The sequence below is a fragment of the Chlorocebus sabaeus genome, chromosome 1 (assembly GCF_047675955.1).
Source record: "Chlorocebus sabaeus isolate Y175 chromosome 1, mChlSab1.0.hap1, whole genome shotgun sequence".
In the NCBI taxonomy this organism is placed as follows: domain Eukaryota; kingdom Metazoa; phylum Chordata; class Mammalia; order Primates; family Cercopithecidae; genus Chlorocebus; species Chlorocebus sabaeus.
The window spans coordinates 54875715-54899614 of record NC_132904.1 but is presented as its reverse complement, the minus strand read 5'-3'; the positions used below and the strand labels follow the sequence as shown (position 1 = coordinate 54899614).

General features: G+C 38.2%; 1 protein-coding gene across 9 annotated transcripts in view; it reads right to left on the bottom strand.

The window, feature by feature from the left end:
* Positions 1 to 23900, bottom strand: part of SBF2 (SET binding factor 2) — a 519305-nt gene that overhangs the window by 203325 nt on the left and 292080 nt on the right. For all 9 annotated transcript variants that reach the window (XM_073018389.1, XM_073018410.1, XM_008007157.3 and 6 more), the window contains 3 exons: positions 23652 to 23765; positions 23073 to 23201; positions 20176 to 20274 (listed from right to left, as the gene is read on the bottom strand). In XM_073018389.1, the coding sequence (XP_072874490.1) occupies positions 20176 to 20274; positions 23073 to 23201; positions 23652 to 23765 (342 nt within the window). The remainder of the gene's footprint in view (positions 1 to 20175; positions 20275 to 23072; positions 23202 to 23651; positions 23766 to 23900) is intronic.

The window sequence follows — 23900 nt, the reverse complement described above, 5'->3', positions numbered from 1 at the left end:
CCACCTCTATCCCTGCTTTGTTTAGTCTTCCTCACATCAGTATATGGCACATTTATTTTTTCCAATCACTTAGGCAAAAAGCTTAGAGTTATCTTTAATGCCATTCTCTAACACCCAATTATCCGTTCCTCTGCAGATCTTGCGGACTTTACCTTTAAAATGTTTACAACTTGGCTAGTCACTTTGGTTCAAGTCAACACCTCATGTTACAGCACTACAACAGTCTCCTAGTTCCCCTGCTTCCACCTGTACTCCTTCATTCAACATTGCAGACTACGTGATCTAGTTAAGAGTATGTCGATTCATCACATAACCATTCTATTCATTCCAATGGCTCGTCATCTCACTCACAATAAAACCCAAGGTTCTTAAAACAACTTACAAAGCCCTACAAGATGTGGCCTTTCTATATGATGTGTTCTGCCATGATTTCTTTCATTTTTTCTGCTCTAGACACACAGAACTTCTTGTTCCTGCCTCAAACCCTTTGCACTTAACTGCTCTCTCTGCCTGGAATGCCTGTGCCCCATGAATCTGTATAGCATCCTCCTTCCTTTCTTGCATTTCTTAGCTCAAAAGCCACCTTTCCTGATCACCTTATCTAAAATTATACTCTCTCCCCCAACACAATCCCTATCCCTGTTACATTTTTCTCTATATCACTTATCACTGTCTCACATACTTTACATTTTATTTAACTTGTTTATTGTCTATCCTTCTCTCCAAAAAATAAAGCTCTATGAGGGTAGATGTATACCTACTGCGTCTAGAAACTGCCTGGCACATAGCAGGCACTCTAAATCTCTTCCTACTGCATCTTAATGAGGGGGACACAATGTTGAACACACATAAGAATTATAAGAATTGAATTAAATGTGTCAGCTAATACTTTTATAGACTCTTGGGGTTGGCATGAACTTTTTAGTCATCTAGTTAAGCAGGATTAGATCTCAAACACTCCAGGAAGAATGGAATCCATTCTTTTATAAAGTTCTCTAGGGAAGGCTGCTTTACAACTATTCTTGACCAATTCTAACACTTACCCTTTGCAATAAGAAAATTCCTTATTCCCACTGAACCTATGTTATTGATGCATAGATTAAACTCAATACTATCCCATACATCCTCTTGATAGTTAAAATGGCCAACTGCCATCACCTTTGAGGGCTGCTCCCCACAATTCTTTTTGGTTATATGGCCCAGACCTGGATAAAGAAAACGTTGGGCTGAGGCAGATGATATAGTTAGTATGTCTCAGCAATATAACAGAAACACACTGTTTCCTCCCACTGCTTTAAGTGTCAAAACACATGGGTTCTAGTTCTTGCTCTACTCCTTATTATGTGATGCAGGACAAACAACTTTGCCTAAGTTATATACTTAAGCTTATCTTATATAAGGCTCCTCAGAAGGTGAAATCAGATTTAAAATCTGTTCTTGCCAAAGCAGCCCTCATACATGCTCTGTATTTCTCCCCCATATCTAGCAAAGACAGGGAAAAATAAGTAAGTAAATCCTTAGTCCAACTCTTAGTAATCACTCTTTCAGAATCAAGTGTTGAAAAACTGTTTTAGAATTCTGTCTAGATTTAACACCAAGTCAACATTTAACATTCACTGGCCTATAGTGTCTAAAACTGCCCTTTTCAAAAAGTAGTATTTTTGTTCTCTGTTCTTTAGGCATGACTCTTACCCACATACTGTCTTCTCAAAAATAATAAATACCAATTCTCTAAAATATATTGGGTAGATACCTTTTTTCCAGGCAGGTCAGGTAATTCATGTGGATCTTGAGGTCTAATTATTTAAAGTATATTCATTACTTTGGTTTCTATTTATACTTTCTTTATAATAAAATTAAAACTCTAAATATATTTCCCATGAAGTAAATATTATAATAAAATTTAAAACATAGAAAATAAAAGTAGAAATAATCTTAGTAACACCAGTATTTTTTCTAGTTTTATATATATATATATATATATATATATATATATATTTTTTTTTTTCTCTATCGCTACATTATCTGTCTTGTCTTGTTCCAAAAATGACTTGCGGTGGTTTAGAAAAAGCAGGATGCACTGGCCAGGCACAGTATCTCATGCTTATGTAATCTCAGCACTTTGGGAGTTCGAAGTGGGCAAATCACTTTAGTCCAGGAGTTCAAGACCAGCCTGGGCAACATAGTGAGACCCCATTTCTACAAAAAATAAAAAATTAGCCAGCCATGGTGGTGCCTGCCCGTAGTCCCAGCTACTCAGGGGACTAAGGGAAGAGGATAGTTTAAGCCTGGGAGATGGAGGCTATGGTGAGCTGTGATTGCACCACCACACTATAGCCTGGGTGACAGAGTGAGACCTTATCTCAAAAAAGGAAAAAAAAAAGAAAAGAAGGATGCACATATCACTTTTAGTCAAAATCTCTAAAGGGTTGGTCCTGTAATTTGGTAGTTCATCCTAAACTTTATAGGGGCATACAAAGACCAAAAATAGTCAAGGAAATTCTGAAGAAGACTTAAGTGGGAGAGTTAAGATTTCCAGGTATCAAAACTTATATAAACCTTTAATAATTAACACAGTACAACAACTGTTATTAGTGAAGAGTTAAAAGGATGAATGGAATAGAATAGAGAGTCCCAAAACAGGACTATGTGAGAAAATATGATAGGTGGCATGACAATTCAGGGGGAAAGGTTAGATAATTCAATGAGAGAGGTAGTTTAACAAAGTATTTTTAGTTCATAATCTCTGATTTCAGAACGCCTGGTTTCAAACCCTAGCGTGGCCACTTACTAGCACTGTGACCTGGTGCAGCGTCAATTCACTTACCCTGTGTTTTAGTTTTCATATCTGTAATGAAGATAATAATATAGTACCTACTTCATAAGGTTCTTATGAGTATTGAATGAGTTGTTACAGTAAAGCTGTTAGAACACACACACACACATACACACACACACACACCATCCCAGAATGAATTTAAAGTCTGTTTTCCAAAAATTTTGGCTACATTCATTTTAAAAGTATTTATTCTCTTATTCTCTGTATATTCTATGGCATGGTACCATGCTTCTGTAACTAAAGCCATCTCTTTCTTCCAAGATTTCCATCATATTACCAACTACTTATATTTGAGTAATTATAGTAGTAGTATCTGATATGTTTTTTGTTTGTTTTTGAGACAGAGTTTCACTTTGTTGTTCAGGCTGGGGTGCAGTGGTGCGATCTCTGCTCACTGCAACCTCTGCCTCCTGGGTTCAAGTGATTCTTCTGCCTCAGCCTCCCAAGTAGCTGGGATTACAGGTGTGCATCACCATGCCCAGCTAACTCTTTTGTATTTTTAGTAGAGATGGGGTTTCACTATGTCGGTCAGGCTGGTCTCGAACTCCTGACCTTGTGATCCGCCCGCCTCGGCCTCCCAAAGTGTTGGGATTACAGAAATGAGCCACCACACCCAGCCCTCCAATAAGTTTTAAATAGAAAACATTTATGTAAAAAAGATGTTGCTATAAGTTATTAATAGTCTTCCCAGAAGCAATTAGAAACATTGTAAACCAAATCCATACACAATTTAGAATTATAAGCATTTAAAAGATCATGTTAAAACAAAGTTCAAAGTTGAATATCTGTAGTTGTATAGATATTTTACACCAAAATGCAGATTAGGGGTTAACTTTGTTAAATTATGATATATTTAGCTGTGTTTAGAAGATTCAAAAAAGACTCATGCCCCAGAATCTAATAGTATTTGGTTTTCTGGCTCCTGAGTCTGTATACTGCTGCCCTCTAACGGGCAGCATGACAAATGTAAAGGACCACATTTGCCACCTCGAACCTAATTTGGTCACAAAATGACTCTTGAGAAGACAACAGCAATGAGAGGAGGTTTAGGGTAGGGCTCACTGTATTTTGCATATACTTAAAAACATCTGCTCTTACTTGTAACACAAAACGTGTTTGGACTGGTCCCTTGAAGGTCACCAAGCTCATTAAAAACTACAGCCCAATTTTGGGTTGAATCTCCTTGTTGAAATAAGGAAATACATTATTTTCTGACAGTACAAAGCAGCAGCCAAATTTTCATCTCTGATTCCAGAGAAATGCAAATATAAAGTAATAAACAAGGGCTAGACAACCAAACACTTACAGTGAATCTGGCAACATTTATTTCCAAAGTAACCAAAATAAACTACTGAAAAAAGTTTGGCAGAATGCACTGTCTTTTAAATTTTGAATTTGGATGACGATTTTCAAGGAATCGTCTTTATAATCCTGCTTTAAGAGTATACTTTAGTAATTTGAGGTATAATGATTTTTTTCAGACATGAAAAAATGACATATACACATATCATCTAGTCTGCAACACTCCCCCAAACCTCCCAGCTTTGGTAGACTAAGTGAGAATATGCCTAGGGGTTACAGAATACAAGGCTTGAAACTAATTTCAAATAAAAGCAAAGCAAGGCACAACAAAAGCCCCAAATCCCAATGGAAATTCAAAGTAGGCAACAGCCACCATGGGAAAAAGAAAATTTTTCCTACTCATTGGTCTCAGCACTGAATGACAAATCAATATGATATTGTTAGAGCTTACCAAGCTTCCCAGATTAATTCAAGTATTTGAAATTATTTAATGTGCACCAATTATACTTAGAGCTATGTGGGATAGCAAGTTACACAAATTTTTTTCTAATACAGTTGATGGCAATACTATCACTGGAGTAAACTGTTAAACATTGTCAAAATGTAACTGGACTCTTTAGAGTTGCCTGGTAGTGTACATGACACTGATGGAATGACTCATCCTCAATTTTCCAACTTTATAGGACTTTCAAGGATCACATCCTTGTGAGATGACTGAGACATTCAATTGAATGTCTTATCCTTTTTTTTTTTTATTTTTTTTGAGGCGGAATCTTGGTCTTTCGCCCAGGCTGGAGTGCAGTGAGGCGGTCTCGGCTCACTGCAAGCTCCGCCTCCCAGGTTCATGGCATTCTCCCACCTCAGCCTCTCAAGTAGCTGGGACTACAGGTGCCCACTAATTTTTTGTAGTTTTAGTAGAGACGGGGTTTCACCATTCACAGGATGGTCTCGATTGCCTGACCTCGTGATCCGCCCGCCTCAGCCTCCCAAAGTGCTGGGATTACAGGCGTGAGCCACCACGCCCAGCCTGAATGTCTTATCCTTAATACAAATACATTTGGTGGATGACTTTAATATCTGATATGCTGGTTGCCCTAATTCAGGGTTTCTCAACCTATGCACTAATTGACATTTGGGCTTGATAATTATTTGGGATAAAGAGTGGGTGTCTTGTATATTGTAAGATGTTTAGAAGTATCTTTGGCCTTTATCCACTAGATGACAGTAGCACAGTCCCTCCAACTGTGACCACCAAAAATGTCTCCAGACGAGTTTCATGAAGTAGGGTGGGAGGGTTGCTCCTATTGAGAACCAATGCTCTAATTCATGACTCCAGATGGAGATTTCTTATTTTAAGACAAGTACTCTTGTCACAAGTACGAAGGCAACATACAGTGACCAGCTAAGAGTCCTACACTCTCACTTACCTGCTAAAATACAAAGTAGAATCACAATGAGATACCGCCACATAACTGTTGGAAAGGCTAAAACAAGACCCCCCTCCCCAACCACCAAAAAAAAAAAAAAAAAGAAAAGAAAAGAAAAGAAGGAAACCAGCCGGGCCCAGTGGCTCATGCCTGTAATCCCAGCACTTTGGGAGGCCGCGGCGGGTGGATCATGGGAGTTCGAGACCAGCCTGACCACCATGGAGAAATCCCCGCCTCTACTAAAAATATAAAATTAGCCAGGTGTGGTGGTGCATCCCTGTAATCCCAGCTACTTGGGAGGCTGAGGCAGGAGAATCGCTTGAACCTGGGAAGCAGAGGTTGTGGTGAGTCAAGATCACGCCATTGCACTCCAGCCTGGGCAACAACAGCGAAACTCTGACTAAAAAAAAAAGAAAACAACTGACAATACCAAGTGTGAGTAAAGATGTGGCGCAAATGAAATGCTAATATACTGCTGGTGAGAATGCAAAATAATATAGACACTTGAGGAAACAGTTGGGCAGTTTCCTATACAGTTAAATATTATATTACCATATATTCCAGCATCCCACTCCTAGGTAGGTAGAAATGAAAACTTATATTCACACACAAACTTATGCAAATGTTTGGGGTGGTTCTATTCATTACTGCTAAAATTGTCTTTCAGTTGGTCAACAGGTAAATAAAACTTTAGTCCATCCATAAAGTGGATTACCACTCAGAAAAAGGAATATATAATTGTATGAAGCAACATGATTGAATCTGAAATACATTGTGCTAAGTGAATGAAGCTAAACTCAAAAAACTACATAATGACATTATGGAAAAGGCAAAACTACAGAGACAAAAAAATAGATCAGTGGTTGCCAAGTGTTTGAGGTGATGGGAAGATGTGACTATAAAGGAGAATTAGGTAACTTTGGGGGATGATAGAAATACTCTACGTCTTATTGTGGTGCTAGTGGTTGTATGACTTCATGCATTTGTCAAAACTCATAACTGTAGATTAAAAGGTATACATTTTACTGTATATAAAAATTAGATCATGATAAACCTGACTTATAAGTGAACAAAGAAATCAGATAGGATGGGACAGGGGGTTCAATTTGAAGCCCATGCTTTGGGGTAGGGCTTCATTTCATCATCATAATCTATATAAGTCATTTATGTCATGTCTTGACTCTCTAAAGGTAATCACAATATTTTACTTCCATCCTATAATTTAAAAATTCCTTTATTCACAGTTGGCAAACAGTATAAATATTATCAGTGTAGATTGCATTTGCCTGGTAGTGAAATTAACATTTTGCAGAAATGTAAAGGGTGTAGATTTTATTTGATTTACACTAGTTATTTCTTGTATTTGAGTTTTCTTCTCCCATTAGGACTTCTAACACCTATTTGGTTCAATGCTGGGCAACGAAATATCCATAAGGCACAATTAGAAATTTTGTATTATTATTATTACTCTTTTTTTTTTTTTGAGACAAAGTCTCGCCCTGTTGCACAGGCTGGAGTGCAATGGCATGATCTTGGCTCATTGCAACCTCTGCCTCCCAGGTTCAAGCTATTCTCCTGCCTCAGCCTCCCAAGCAGCTGGGATTACAGGCACATGCCACCATGCCCGGCTAAGTTTTTGTATCTTTAGTAAGAGACGATGTTTCACCATGTTGGCCAGGCTGGTCTCGAACTCCTGACCTCACGATATGCCCGCCTTGGCTTCCCAAAGTGTTGGGATTACAGGCGTGAGCCACCGCACCCAGCCCAGAAATCTCATATTATTTTACAAAGAGTTCTAGGTTCTTTAATATTTCCTTTAACTTTTACTAAAACTGTCAGATAAAGCCAGGTATGGTGGTAAGTGTCTGTAGTCCCAGCTACTTGGCAGCATGAGGTGGCAGGATTGCTTGAGGCCAGAAGTTTGAGGCCGTAGTGCACTATGTTTGTGCCCGTGAATAGCCACTGTACTTCAGCCTGGGCAACAAAGTGAGACACCATCTCTAAAATAAAAAGCAAGAAACAACAAAACAAAAATTGTCAAATTACGTATCTAAAAAATATTTTTATACTATCACAGATGCAAAACAAATTAGAAGAACTGTACTACGTAAAACAATAAAACACGTCCAACTGATTTCTTAATGCCCTGAAGTAGAAGTTTTATGAAGTTATTGTCTTGGCCTATCTTTTTATCTTGGCCTATCTTAATGTTCTCACTTTGTGAGAACATTTGTTAGTGGCTCTTTATATGTGCATATCAAGAGTCATAGCGGTCAGGGGCACTGGCTCACCCCTTAATCCCTATCTCTACAAAAATATTACAAAAAGTTAGCTAGGCATGGTGGTGTGTGCCTATAGTCCCAGCTACTAGGAAGGCTGAAGCAGAAGGATTGCTTGAACCTAGGAGGTCAAGGTTGTAATGAGCTATGATCAAGCCACTGCACTCCTTTCTGGGTGACAGGGCATGACCCTGTCTCTTTAAGAAAAAAAAAAAGAATCATAGGGATAGGGCAGGGAAGTAGTTAAATGTGTTCTCATGCAGACACTGAAGATTCTGAAAGCCAAAAATGTAGGTGAATCCCTACATTATCAATTGGAAATGGAAAGAAGCTGCATAGATGTGTTGCCAATAATCTCTGTGGTATAAACCCTGCCAATGCTTACAAAGTTTGTCTCTAGTGGATTTAGTCCTTCCCTTCTCCTTCCTTCCACCTAAACCATTCCCCCAAAGTCACCAAATGCCTTTCTTAATTATTTGGGAAGCTCCAGAAAGCTAAAAGAGCAGCTAAGCTCAGTTACAATTCATCCTATTCACATTCCTGAAATCTCACTAAAAAGCAATACAAAGGAGTGGTGAGAAGAGACTGCAAAATGAAGGTACATTTTTGAGGTGCTTCAAAGGGAAATGAAAAGAGGGCCTAGATACACATACCAGACTTCAGTGCAATAAAGTATTTACAAACATCTGAATGGAATCACCAGGTCTCAATTCCAACCCAATAATAAGGAAAGAGTCAAATTATATGGTTGGTTCTTGCTTACCAAAAGGGAATTTTAGAAATGTGATTAAAAAAAATAACAAAACGACTGACTAGTTAAAAATAGAACCATGTGGATTATTTTCCTTGCATTGACACCATCCTGCCTCCCTTCCCCAATTTCCTGCATAACCTATGAAAGTAACTTTACTGTCATGTTCTGCTTTTTAACTTTATGAAGTGTTTACTTCATGAATGATGATTTTATCATGGACTTCAGAATCTAGCACTAGAATGAATCTCAGACAATCTAATGACAATCCACTGGGATAGTCACAAATTCTTACTTGTCATGTCTGTGTATCCTTTTCTGAAGGATATTAGGAGAATTATGTATCTAGAAAATGCCTGGCACTAATAAGTACTTAAGGAATAGAATTTATTAAATTAAATGAAATATAATTAGATGTGAAAAAAATTTCCAGTAAGGCCCATGAAATGTAGAAGATATTTGAAGGGCTCTTACCTAGTAATACAATCTCTTAATAATTCTTCATGATGCTCACTTTTGAAGCCTCAGTTTTAAAGGATAGGGACAGTCTGTGTTTTTGTTTGTTTTTGTTTTCGAGACAGGGTCTCACTTTATCACCCACGCTGGAGTGTGGTGGCAGGACTTCGGCTCAACGCAGCCTCAACCTTCTGGGCTCAAGCCTCGACCTCCTGGGCTGAGGCAAGTGAATCCCTTGAGCCCAGGAGTTCCAGATCAGCCTGGGCAACAAGGTAAAACTCCGTCTCTACCAAAAAATAAAAAAAAGTTAGCCGGGTATGGTGGCATATGCCTGTAGTCCCAGCTACTCAGGAGGCTGAGGTTGGAGGATTGCTGGAGCCCAGGAGGTCGAGGCTGCAGTGAGCCGAGATTGTGCCACTGCACTCCAGCCTGGGCAACAGAGTGAGACCTTGTCTCAAACAAACAAAAAGAACAACATCTAAAGTCAACTATTGCAAACATCATTGTTTTTTCCAATTGGAGATGATCCAGCCTTATAGTGAAAGAACACAGGCTTAGGAAATGAATAGATGAAAATTCCTAATTTAAAATCTGGATTTCATCACTTAAGAGTCATAAGATTCTGAGTCAATTAGCCCCACTAAAATGGGGATAATGATACTTGCCTTACATTGTCATGAGGATTAGAGATCATTGTATGTAAAGTGCTTAATCCCATGCCTGACACAATGTAGCTAAATGTGCTCTCATGCAGACACTGAAGATTCTGAAAGCCAAAGTGGGCCAAGTCCTGCATTATCAGCTGGGCATGGAAAAAAAAGCAGTATATTTATATATGAACTCAGTATTTATTATTATTATAATAGGTCAACAAAAATTTCTCAGATGATCATGCTGTAATTACTTCTACACAGCCACCGTAAGTGGCAAAGACCAGCACACAACACAAATTTTCCTTCTAACAGAATTCTACCAGATTTCTTTTTTAAGTTTTAGTATACTAATCAGGAAACACATTTATTATATTGGGCATAGTTACAAACAACTAAAAATGTGATCAGTCCGGCCGGGCGCGGTGGATCACTCCTGTAATCCCAGCACTTTGGGAGGCTGAGGCGGGTGGATCACAAGGTCAGGAGATGGAGACCACCCTGGCTAACACGGTGAAAACCCGTCTCTACTAAAAATACAAAAATTAGCTGGGCGTGGTGGCGGGCGCCTGTAGTCCCAGCTACTAGGGAGGCTGAGGCAGGAGAATGGCGTGAACCTGGGAGGTGGAGTGCAGTGAGCCGAGACTGCACCACTGCACTCCAGCCTGGGCAACAGAGCAAGACACTGTCTCAAAAAAAAAAATGTGATTAGTCAATAAATTCAAGTAACAGATCTTGGCATGCAAGTTGCCAGAAAAATAATTTCTTTATACTTTTGCTAAACCGATATTATGATTTAACGTGTGATGTATTTAGAAATCTGAAATACATCAGATGAAATAGTAAAGAAGCCAATAATCTACAAGTAACAGTCAATTAAAGTACTTCTGTGTTAAGTAATTTAAAATTGAAATTAAATTCATCTTTTTTTTTTTTTTTTTTTTTGGAGACAGGGTGTTGCTCTGTTGCCCAGGCTGGAGTACGGTGGCTCAATCATAGCTTTCTGCAGCCTCAAACTCCTTGGCTGAACTCCTGGGCTCAAGCAATCCTCCCACCTCAGTCTCCTGAACAGGCAGGACTACAGGTGTCCATCACCACATGTAATTTTTTTTTCTTTTTTCAAGACAGAGTCTTGCTCTGTCACCTAGGCTGGATGCGGTGGTGTGATCTCGGCTCACTGCAACCTCTGCCTCCTGGTTCAAGCAATTCTCCTGCCTCAGCCTCCCAAATGGTTGGGATTATAGGCATGTGCCAGCATGCCTGGCTAATTGTTGTATTTTTAGTAAAGACAGGATTTCACCATGTTGGCCAGGCTGGTCTTGAACTCCTGACCTCAAGCAATGCGCCCACCTTGGCCTCCCAAAGTGCTGGGATCACAGGCATGAGCCACCACACTCAGCCTAAATTCATCTTTTAACAGGCACAAGAAACGTTATGGTTAATGATTTCTGCATGTGTTAGTAATATTACTGTTCCCTTAATATTACAGGCAGACTATATCTATTTCCAGAATTTATAATGAACCACTAGCAATTGATAAAACAGAACTTAAGAATTTTCTATTTACCAAAATTTAGATAAGCATAATTAATAAAAGATGGATTTTTTTGTTTTAATATGAAACCTCTGAACTTTATGTTGTTCTCTTTCAAAAAAGTATATATTCCCTCAAAGAAAGATCACATTCTAAATGTAGAACTTAAAACTCAGAAATAATGGAATAACATTTAAAAAGGCATTTTTAAAAATATCCCTGCTTGTATCCAATTGGTTCTCAAATTTCAAATGAATGTGACAAAGCACTGACTAATAATCCAGTGTCCAAAAAGGTCCATCTAGTCAAATCACTAAATTAAACAACACCTGTTGCGGGTCAAGATACTGACCCTGAATTCTTCTTCACTATTTCCTTAAAATTACATCTTCCCCAGAAGCTAAGTAAGTGGTACTCATTAAAGCTGGCAACAATAGACACTGAGGACTACTAGACAGGGGAGGAAAGGAGTGGGGAAAGGGGGTGAAAAGTGACTACTGGGTACTCTGCTCAGTACCTGGGTGATGGCATCAATCGTACCCTAAATCTCAGCATCACACACTAAGCCCAGCTAACAAATCTGTACATGTGGCCCCTAAATCTAAAATAAAACTTGAAATTATTTAAAAAATGTTTGAAATAGGCAAAAATAAAAGTTTACTTGATTTATAATTTCTCTTATTTTTTTCAAGAGGTATACAGTTAATAACCACCATCTTATTAGTAAGATTTTAATGTTCAATTCTATATTTCCCTTATGAAAAGACTAATGAGAAAATGTATAACCATTACTGTATTTTAATCTTTGGATGCCAATACTCTATTTAAATCAATGATATGGCTCTAATTTTAGACTGGTTGAGTTGTCTTTGCAGAAGTTATTTGCTATACAGATAAAGTATATGTTAGAACCACAAATTAAAAGAAAATTTCTACTTTGACAATGTTTAGATTAGAAACAGTATAGAATGTTACATTTCTGTCTTCCAGAATATTTTTTTGTTTACTAAATTAAAGTCAGAATCTAACCATAATGAAAAAAAATTAAATCTTCCCTCAACTTTTCCCTGGAGGACTACAGTTCCCACTTACTTTACTTTTCTTAGGACTGAAAGCTCCACAGCAGGAGAAATAAGGAACACTCATGAGCCCAAATCCATTTTTCCATATGAATATAATCTCTGTCATTTTAGGCTCTTTTCTTTCCTGGTGTTCAAATAGTTATTTCATATTTTACCACATCCGAATCCTTTTAACTTATTGTATTTCCTCTATCCATGGAATATTTTCATCCTTGTGTTTCTGTGGTCACTTACCAATTTGCTATTTTTCTTTCAGCTTTTCACTCCCTCTCTGTTCAAAACAATGCAACTCCTGATCTAGCTGACAACCACCGTACCAAGCCAAAGCAGAGCACACTGGTCAGTTCTGTTTGAGGTGGTTCTGGTCTCCAGTGAGTCTCACCTTTATGTCTTACAAGAGACCCAAATAAAAACCATAATGAGGGCAAATGACAAACTGAAAAAACTGTGACTAACATGTTTTCATAACACACTGATTGACAGGAAAATTACTTTGAAAAATGTGGTCTATTTTGATATACAGTACCAACTGTAATATCTCATAATTTACAATCTAGAGCAAAAAATCTATCACAGAAAGAGGAAGCTTTCTAGTTCTGTCAACAAAATACTTTAACAGTATATTTTAAAAATTAATGACTGTCTAAAGAGAGGGGATCATGGCAGATGAAAGGTAGGACTAGATTGCAGCTCCAGATAGAGCAGCATGTGGAGGCTTGCATTGTGAGTTTTAGCTCCAGATCAACTGCAAGAACAAACCAGCAATCCGGAGAGGACCCAGAGACCCTCGGAAGGAAGTGGACTGCTCCTGCGGGATTCGGGAGACACCCCAAATACTGTGAGTGCCCCAACTGCATAAGTGGGAAAGGGAGACCCTCCTCTCCTGAACACACGGTGGAGAAGCTGAAGGTCTGTTTGTGACAGAAGTTTCCGGTTTACCTAAAGCTGAGTCAAGTTAGAGAGCCAAGCGAAATACAAGGGTAGAGAAAGCAGCAGAAAGGCCCTGGAAGCTCGCTGGGTCCCAAAGCAGCCCATTCCTGCCTGGCACCACAGGGATCCCTCGGGAGGGTGGCCAGAGGAGTGGCGGGTAAAACTCCACAGGGAGAAGGAATTCTTTGGTTGAACTCTGTAACTATTTGAATGGGGTGAGAAGCCCCGGGGGTTGTGGGGGATGAAAATCCGGGTTACAGACTTCACAGGCAGGGGAAGAACTGAAGCACTTTTCTTTCACAGCTGGGAGGCGGATAGCCTCACACAAGTTTTCAAGCCCGTCTTGCTCTCCGCCTGGAAACAGACTCAGGGCTACTGGGAGGCACAGTGGGAGAGAAACTGGCCCTTCTGTTTGCGTGGAAGCTGGGTGAGGCTTGTGCCTGCTGGTTTTCCCCCACTTTCCTGACAACCTGCATGACTCAACAGAGGCAGCCATAATCTCCCTAGGTATGCAACTCCAGTGACCTGGGAATCTCACCCCCATTCCCCACAGCAGCCACAGCAAGACCTGCCCAAAGAGAACCTGAGCTCAGACAGGTATAGCTCCGTCCCAACCTGATGGTCCTTCCCTATCCATCCTCATAGCAGAAGACAAAGGGCATATAATCTTGGGAGTTCAAGGGCCCTGCCCACCGCTGGTCCCTCTCCACATTAGTACAGCTGATGCTTTCTGGAAGGCACCACTCCTGACAGGAGGGCAATCAGAACAAAAATAGAGCATTAAACCACCAAAGCTAAGGGCCCTCAGGGAGTTCACTGCACCCTCTGCCACCTCCACCAGAACAGGCATTGGTATCCACAGCTGAGAGACACATAGACGGTTCACATCACAGGACTCTGTACAGACAATCCCCAGTACCAGCCTGGAGCCGGGTAGACTCGCTGGGTGGCTAGACCCAGAAGAGAGACAACAATCACTGCAGTTCGGCTCACAGGGAGTCACATCCATAGGAAAAGAGGGAGAGTACTACATCAAGGGAACACCCTGTGGGACAAAATAATCTGAACAACAGTCTTCAGCCCTAGACCTTCCTTCCCTCTGACAGTGTCTACCCCAATGAGAAGGAATCAGAAAACCAACCCTGGTAATATGATAAAACAAGGCTCTTCTATATCCCCCAAAAAATCACACTAGTTCACTAGTAATGGACCCAAACCAAGAAGAAATCCTCGATTACCTGAAAAAGAACTCAGGAGGTTAGTTATTAAGCTAATCAGGGAGGAAGCAGAGAAAGGCAAAGCCCAATGCAAGGAAATCCAAAAAATGATACAAGAAGTGAAGGAAGAAATATTCATAGAAATAGACAGCTTAAAGAGAAAACAATAAAAAATTCAGGAAACTTTGGACACACTTTTAGAAATGGGAAATGCTCTGGAAATTCTCAGCAATAGAATTGAACAAGTAGAAGAAAGAAATTCAGAGTTGGAAGACAAGGTCTTCGAATTAACCTAATCCAACAAAGACAAAGAAAAAAGAGTAAGAAAATATGAACAAAGCCTCCAAGAAGTCTGGGATTATGTTAAACGTCCAAACCTAAGAATAATCACTGTATCTGAGGAAGAAGAGAATTCTAAAAGCCTGGAAAACATATTTGGGGGAATAATCGAGGAAAACTTCCCCGGCCTTGCAAGAGACCCAGACATCCAAATACAAGCAGCACAAAGAACACCTGGAAATTCATCACAAAAAGATCTTCACCTAGGCACATTGTCATCTGGTTATTCAAAGTTAAGACGAAGGAAAGAATCTTAAGAGCTGTGAGACAGAAGCAACAGGTAACCTATAAAGGAAAACCTATCAGATTAACAGCAGATTTCTCAGCAGAAACCCTACAAACTAGAAGAGATTGGGGCCCTATCTTCAGCCTCCTCAAACAAAACAACTATCAGCCAAGAATTTTGTATCCAGCAAAACTAAACATCATATACAAAAGAAAGTCATTTTTCAGACAAACAAATGCTGAAAGAATTCACCATTACCAAACCACCACTACAAGAACTGCTAAAAGGAGCTCTAAATCTTGAAACAAATCCAGGAAACACATCAAAACAGAACCTCTTTAAAGCATAAATCACACAGGACCTATAAAACAAAAACACAAGTTAAAAAGCAAAAACAAAAAACAAAACCAAAGCACACAGGCAACAAAGAGCATGATGAAAGCAATGGTACCTCACATTTCAATACTAACACTGAATGTAAACGACCTGAATGCTCCATTTAAAAGATACAGAACTGAAGAATGGATAAGACCTCACCAACCAACTATCTGCTGCCTTCAGGAGACTCACCTAACACATAAGGACTCACATAAACTTAAGGTAAAGGAGTAGAAAAAGGCATGTCATGCAAATGGACACCAAAAGCAAGCAGGGGTAGCTATTCTTTTTAGTTGGTTTTTTTGTTTTGTTTTGTTTTGTTTGAGATAGAATCTGCTCTGACACTCAGGCTGCAGTACAGTGGTGCAATCTTGGCTCACTGCAACCCCTGCCTCTCAGGTTCAAGTGATTTTCCTGCCTCAGCCTCCCAAATAGCTGGGATTATAGGTGCCTGCCACCATGCCTGGCTAATTTTTGTATTTTTAGTAGAGATGGGGTTTCACCATGTTGGCAAGGCTGGTCTCAATTTCCTGACCTCAGGAGATCCTCCCGCCTCGGCTTCCCAAAGTGCTGGGATTACAAGCGTGAGCCACCATGCCTGGCTGGGTAAGCTATTCTTACATGAGACAAAACAAACTGTAAAGCAACAGTGGTTAAAAAAGACAAAGAGGCACAGTAAATAATGGTAAAAGGCCTTCTCCAGCAGGAAAATATCACAATCCTAAACATATATGCACCTAACACTGGAGCTTCCAAATTTATAAAACAATTACTAATAGACTTAAGAAATGAGATAGACAGCAACACAATAATAGTGGGGGACTTCAATACTCTACTGACAGCATTAGACAGGTCCTCAAGACAGAAAGTCAACAAAGAAACAATGGATTTAAACTATATCTTGGAACAAACAGACTTAACGGATATATACAGAACATTTCATCCAACCACCGCAGAATACACATTCTATTCAACAGTGCATGGAACTTTCTCCAAGATAGACCATATCATAGGCCATGAAACAAGCCTCAATAAACTTAAGAAAATTGAAATTTTATCCAGCACTCTCTCAAACCACAGTGGAATAAAACTGGAAATCAACTCCAAAAGGAACTTCAAAACCATGCAAATACATGGAATTTAAATAACCTGCTCCTGAATGAGCATTCAGTCAAAAACGAAATCAAGATGGAGATTAGAAAATTCTTTGAGCTGAATGACAATAATGACACAACCTATCAAAACCTCTGGGATACCGCAAAGGCGGTGCTAAGAGGAAAGTTCATAGCCCTAAATGCCTACATCAAAAAGGCTGAAAGAGCACAGACAGACAATCTAAGGTCACACCTCAAGGAACCAGAGAAACAAGAACAAACCAAATTTTTTTTTTTTTTTTTTTTTTTTTTTTTGAGACGGAGTCTCGCTCTGTCGCCCAGGCTGGAGTGCAATGGCCGGATCTCAGCTCACTGCAAGCTCCGCCTCCCGGGTTCATGCCATTCTCCTGCCTCAGCCTCCCGAGTAGCTGGGACTACAGGCGCCCGCCACCGCGCCCGGCTAGTTTTTTTTTTTGTATTTTTTAGTAGAGACGGGGTTTCACCATGTTAGCCAGGATGGTCTCAATCTCCTGACCTCGTGATCCGCCCGTCTCGGCCTCCCAAAGTGCTAGGATTACAGGCTTGAGCCACCGCGCCCGGCCAGAACAAACCAAATTTAAACCCAGCGGAAGAAAGGAAATAACCAAGATCAGAGCAGAACTAAATGAAATTGAAACAAAAAATTTACAAAAGATAAATGAAACAAAAAGCTAGTTCTTTGAAAAAATAAATAAAATTGATAGACCATTAGCAAGATTAACCAAGAAAAGAAGACAGAAAGTTCAAATAATCTCACTAAGAAATGAAACTGGAGATATTACACCTGACACCACTGAAATACAAAGGATCATTCAAGGCAACACCTTTACACACATAAATTAGAAAACCTAGAAGAGACTAATAAATTCCTGGAAAAATACAACCTTCCTAGCTTAAATCAGAAAGAATTAGATACCCTGAACAAACCAATAACAAGCAGCAAGATTGAAATGGTAATTTAAAAATTACCAACAAAAAAAAGTCGAGGACCAGATGGATTCACAGCAGAATTCTATCAGACATTCAATGAAAAATTGGTACCAATCCTTTTGACACTATTCCACAAGACACAGAAAGAAGGAACTATCCCTAATTTATTGTATGAAGCCAGCATCACCCTAATACCCAAACCAGGAAAGGACATAACCAAAAAAGGAAAACTGCAGACTGATATCCTTGATGAACACAGATGCTAAAATCCGTAACAAAATACTAGCTAACCAAATCCAACAACATATCAAAAAGATAATCCACCATGATCAAGTGGGTTTCATACCAGGGATGCAGGGATAGGTTAACATACATGTCAGTAAATGTGATACACCATATAAACAGAATTAAAAACAAAAATCACATGATCATCTCAATAGATACAAAGCACTGGACAAAATTTAGCATCCCTTTATGATTAAAACTCTCAGCAAAACTGGCATATGAGGGACATACCTTAATGTCATAAAAGCCATCTATAACACACCCACAGTCAATATAATATTGAATGGGGGAAAGTTGAAAGCATTCCCTCTGAGAACTGGAACAAGACAAGGATAACCACTCTCACCACTCCTTTTCAACACAGTACTGGAAGTCCTAGCCAGAACAATCAGACAAGAGAAAGAAATAAAGGGCATCTAAATCGGTAAGGAGGAACTAAAACTGTCACTGCTTGCTGATGGTATAATCATTTACCTTGAAAACCCTAAGGACTCCTCTAGAAAGCTCCTAGAACTGATAAAAGAATTCAGCAAAGTTTCCAGATACGAGATTAATGTACACAAATCAGAAGCTCTTCTATAAACCAACAGCGACCAAGCAGAGAACCAAATCAAGAACTCAACCCCTTTACAGTAGCTGCAAAAAAGTTAAAATACTTAGTAATATACCTAACAAAGGAGTCGAAAGACCTCTACATGGAAAACTACAAAACACGGCTGAAAAAAATAATAAACAATGCAAACAAATGGAAACACATCCCATGCTCATGGATGGGTAGAACCAATATTGTGAAAATGACCATACCACCAAAAGCAATCTACAAATTCAATGCAATCCCCATCGGAATACCATCATCATTCTTCACAGAATTAGAAAAAACAATTCTAAAATTCATATGGAACCAAAAAAGAGCCCACATAGCCAAAGCAAGACTAAGCAAAAAGAACAAATTTGGAGGCATCACACTACCTGATTTCAAACTATACTATAAGGCCATAGTCACCAAAACAGCATGGTACTGGTATGAAAACAGGCACATAGACCAATGGAACAGCATAGAGAACCCAAACACTTACAGCCAACTGATCTTCAATAAAGAAAACAAAAACATAAAGTGGGGAAAGGACATCTTTTTCAACAAATGGTGCTGGGATAATTGGTTAGCCACATGTAGGAGAATGAAACTGGATCCTCATCTCTCACCTTATACAAAAATCAACTCAATATGGATTAAGGACTTAAAACCTAAGACCTGAAACTATAAAAATTCTAGAATACTGGAAAAACCCTTCTAGACATTGGCTTAGGCAAGGATTTCATGACCAAGAACCCAAAAGCAAATGCAATAAAAACAAAGATAAATAACTGAGGCCTAATTAATCAGCTTTTGGACAGCAAAAGGAACAGTCAGCAGAGTAAACAGACAACCCACAGTGTGGGAGAAAATCTTCACAATCTATACATCTGACAAAAGACTACTATGCAGAATCTATAACAAACTCAAACAAATCAGTAAGAAAAAAACAATCCCATCCAAAAGTGGGCTAAGGACATGAACAGACAGTTCTCAAAAGAAGATATACAAATGGCCAACAAACATATGAAAAAATGCTCAACATCACTAATGATCAGGGAAATGCAAATCAAAGCCATAATGCGATACCATCTTACTCCTGCAAGAATGGCCATAATCAAAAGATCAAAAAACAATTGATGTTGGAGTGGATGTGGTGAACGAGGAACACTTCTACACTGCTGGTGTCAACATAAACTAGTACAGCTACTATGGAAAATGGTGTGGAGATTCCTTAAAGAACTAAAAGTAGAACTACCATTTGATCGAGCAATCACACTAGGGGGTTTTACTCAGAGGAAAAGAAGTCATTATTCGAAAAAGATACTTGCACATGCATGTTTACAGAAGCACAATTCACAATTGCAAAACCATGGAAACAACCCAAATGCCCATCGATGAGTGGATAAAGAAACTGTGCCATATATATATATATATGCATACACATATTGTGCAGCCATGAAAAGGAATGAATTAACAGCATTTACAGTAACCTGGATGAGATAGGAGACTATTATTCTAAGTGATGTAACTCAGGGATGGAAAACCAAACATTATATGTTCTCACTGATACATGGGAGCTAAGCTATGAGGACACAAAGGCATAAGAATGATACAATAAACTTTGGGGACTTGGGGGGAAGAGTGGGAGGGAGGCGAGGGATAAAAGACTACAAATATGGTGCAGTGTATACTGCTTGGGTGATGAGTGCACCAAAATCTCACAGATCACCACTAAAGAACTCACTCATGTAACCACATACCACCTGTACCCCAATAACTTATGGAAAAATAAAATAAATAAATAAAATTAATGACTGTCTAAATAAATACACTTACTTACATTTTTGAATAGTTGCTCGGCAAGTTCTCTGACATGCTTTATCATCTTCACTGGGCTATTTTCTTCAACTTTAATTCTCTCTACTTCAAAGGCTACCAACTAGGAAAAAGAATCAAAAGGCAAAACATCAATTCCAAAATATGCCAAATTCAAAAACTGTGATAATTTCATACAATTTGCAAGCCAAAAAAATCCAACATATACATTATTTTTAAAACAAAATATTTTAGGTTTTGGGGTTTCACCTCCATTCTGGGGTTATAGGGTCAATCAAACCCTTGAATTGTATAGTGGTCCCCCCCTGAGGATTTAGGGCCCTATTTCTTCTAGGGAAAAGTCATTTCTGGAACTCAGAGAGACCCTGTCATTCCACAGGCCTCAGTCAGAGAAATTTAGACAGTCAGAAAGTGTCTAAACACTTCCTTAACTCACAAAACATGAACCAAATGTCCAAGTCAGGATGCTCAGACTTTAGTCCTAGCTCTGCTGATAGTGTGTGATCTGGGACAAGGCACTTAAAAACTCCTGAGCTTCAGTTTTCTCATCTCTAAAATAAGATGGAAGAACAAAATGGCCTTTAGATTCCTTCTAGTCTCAAACTGTCTCTTTATTAACTAATTTACTGGGAGAACTGTGTGAGTCTGTATACTTAGGGTAAAGAAAAGAAGGCTGACAGGAAAAAAAATTGTGGAGGGTAAATAGATGGACAATAAAAATAAAAAGGTACAATACAGGATTCTTCTAGGAACTAATAGATTCGCTGCATAGGCATATAAAACTATGGCTTACCTATTCTAGGCTAGGATTCAGAAAGATGATCAAGGGCAAACATTCTTTTCATTCTAAGACATCTATCTGATGGGAGTGTGAGGACAAGGCCATGCACAATGCAAGTTGCCTCTCAAAGCCCCGTAATACCCCATTGTGGTAGACTGCCCTAGGCTAAGTGAAAACAAGGATCACTTTCCCAGGAGCAAATGCTATTTTTCTACCAAAGCATTCCCATGCAAATGGCCAAAGAGGGTAGAATGAGAATTTAGTTAGTTCTGATGGTTCATTTTTCTTAGGCTCTTGACTGATATATACATACGATTCACTGGCCGTCAAGTAACAAAAGTAAGACACCCAAAGTCACCACTGTAGGCCAAACAGAGAACTGGATGAACACTAATGGGTGACCCAATAGGAACCTTGGCTTATCATTGTTTCCAATCTAGAGTATATTTGTATAAACAATAAATAAATAAAAAATAAGTTAGCACATAAGTTAGAGACATAAAATGAAGCCTAACGCAGTCGAGTGGCTCTCAGAGTCAACTTTGGGAGAGTTTGGAAGAGATGGTGAGATAAGAGCAGAGCATGAAGAATAGAGGAGGGCACTCCAAGCACGGGAAAGACCTACAAAATAGAGGCTGTGGCAAGTAAGTTTTCTGTAAGTAACTAATCTTGCTTTTTTAGTTGTGATGAAGCTGTCAGAGGAAGATAAATTTGAATAGAAAAGAGAGAGTATATAAACCAATGTTACTATTCATAAAGCTTCAAAGACTAACAAAATGTAGGTGCTAGAAAAGACCTTGGAGACCATCTATTTTAAACCTATAAAATACTATGTTATGAATTACTTAGTACAGAATCTAAAGGCTGATATGTTAGTAGAATCAATAACCAATCATGTTATATGGTAGTATTAGAGAATCAATGACCAATAATTGATTACAAAAAATTGTCCACCTCAGGATGTTTCCTAAATCTTCGTATGCTTTGTGTTATTAATTAAAGCATCTGATGCAGTAAACATATTCTACACAGAACTAAAACATGTGCCTCTTCTTTAAAAATTCATACCTGTGAATACTTCACTATCTTTAAAAAAAAAAAAAGATCCTTCTCCTCTGAACCAAAGATATTTAAGACCTTCATTCCTACCTTCCCTATATAAAAGAAAATCACCAGAGGCAAAACATGACCACTATCACGATTCTCCAATATCTTGGGATCTAGGAATGTGGTTCTTTTATAGATATCAAGAAACTTTTTAGATTTTTGGTTCTAATATAGTACTCTTTCAAAAATTGAAATGAGAATAATATTCTTGTTCTACCCACCAGAGTGGGCTGCTGTGAATATAGAGTTAAATGATAAATGGAAAGGTGCTTTTAAAAAAGAGCACAATAAATGCAAATAGCATTCTTATTTTGAGTCACATCTGCCCTGTTTCTCCCTTTACATGGCTAATTCCTTGAAGACAGAGACAGAAATCTGTTTTCCATATGTTTAATGTCTCCTAAGACAGGTAGAGAAGGGTTGAAAATTGATTAGTGAGAATGCCACAAACTTAAACTATGGCTCTATGATTCTGATAGACCAAATGTAACTCCAGTTTGAAGTAATTTCAGCTATCTTAGCTTCAAATTAGAGCTTTCTCCCTATAACACTGACAAAAGAATTACTGTATTAGGGCCCTTAAAAATAAGAGTTCTATTTATACAATCACTGTTACCTTTTCAAAAAGATTTTAATCAACTATTTTTAAAAATATAATAGTTTAAAATATGAATAGTTTTTGGAGTATGAGTGGTTTTCGGTTACATGGATGAATTATATGGTGGTGAATTCTGAGATTTTGGTGCACCCATCACCTGAGTAGTGTACATTGTTCAATTATTTAAAATTCAGTTGTTCAAAAATTATATGTACTTTCAAGGCATCTTATAATTTTTTTGGTAATTTTTATAATCCACATTAAAATATTGAGATTTGATAAGCATAATAAATAACATTGGGATTAATACCTAATTTATATATGATTGTATAAATATGAAAAATGTTACTTTTTGCTTTTAACTACTAGTCTAATTATGTCTATAAATAATGCCTTCATTTAATAAGAACTATACCTCATCAAAGAGATCACAAGATCTATAAGGAGGACCTCTTTCTGAAACAAAACCTGCAAATGCCATTCCATTGAGTACTTTAGTGAGGAAATCATTCTCGACCAAACCACGCTGCCCCAAGAATGCTGTCTGTGAAAAAACAAAACGTGAAATAATAATTTATCACTTGGTAATGGACAAATGGTCAAAACAAAAATACAATAAAAAGAGCAAGGCCTATATAAATCCCTTCATGTATAAATACGTGTTGTCATAAAATACATTTCTCTCAAAGAGAGTTATTCTGAAATACTAATTTATTGTAAAGAATAAAAATGAATCTGTCTCCATGTTAGGAGAAGAAATCAGAAATTAACATTCGATTTTAAAAGAAAAATTGATTTAAAGTTAACACATTCTAAAACAGTATGTGAATTCCATATTATTATTAAGAACCGATATCTAACCACATAGAGATTTTAAATAATCACATTTGATAAATCAAGGTCAAAATAAATGGCTAGGAAAAAAAAATCAAGTAGTTTTATTAAATTAGAATATACTTCTTGGACAGACACAATACAGTACTCTATATCTTACTTTGTGGAAATGTATTACTGGCTCTGCATGAATTCTTATAAGTTGCAGGCAGGATCTATATCCTTGGAAGAGTTGTGCAAATAATCTAAGGAAAACTGCTCGCACCTCTTTATCCTAAAAATACAAGAAGAAAGGTTAAGTAATTTAACTTTTTAAAAACAAATGAAATATCGAGTCAAAAAGGTGACCTTTTCATATATCCCAAGGACCTTTGGCATATATCCCAAGTCCTTTGATTTTTATATGCAC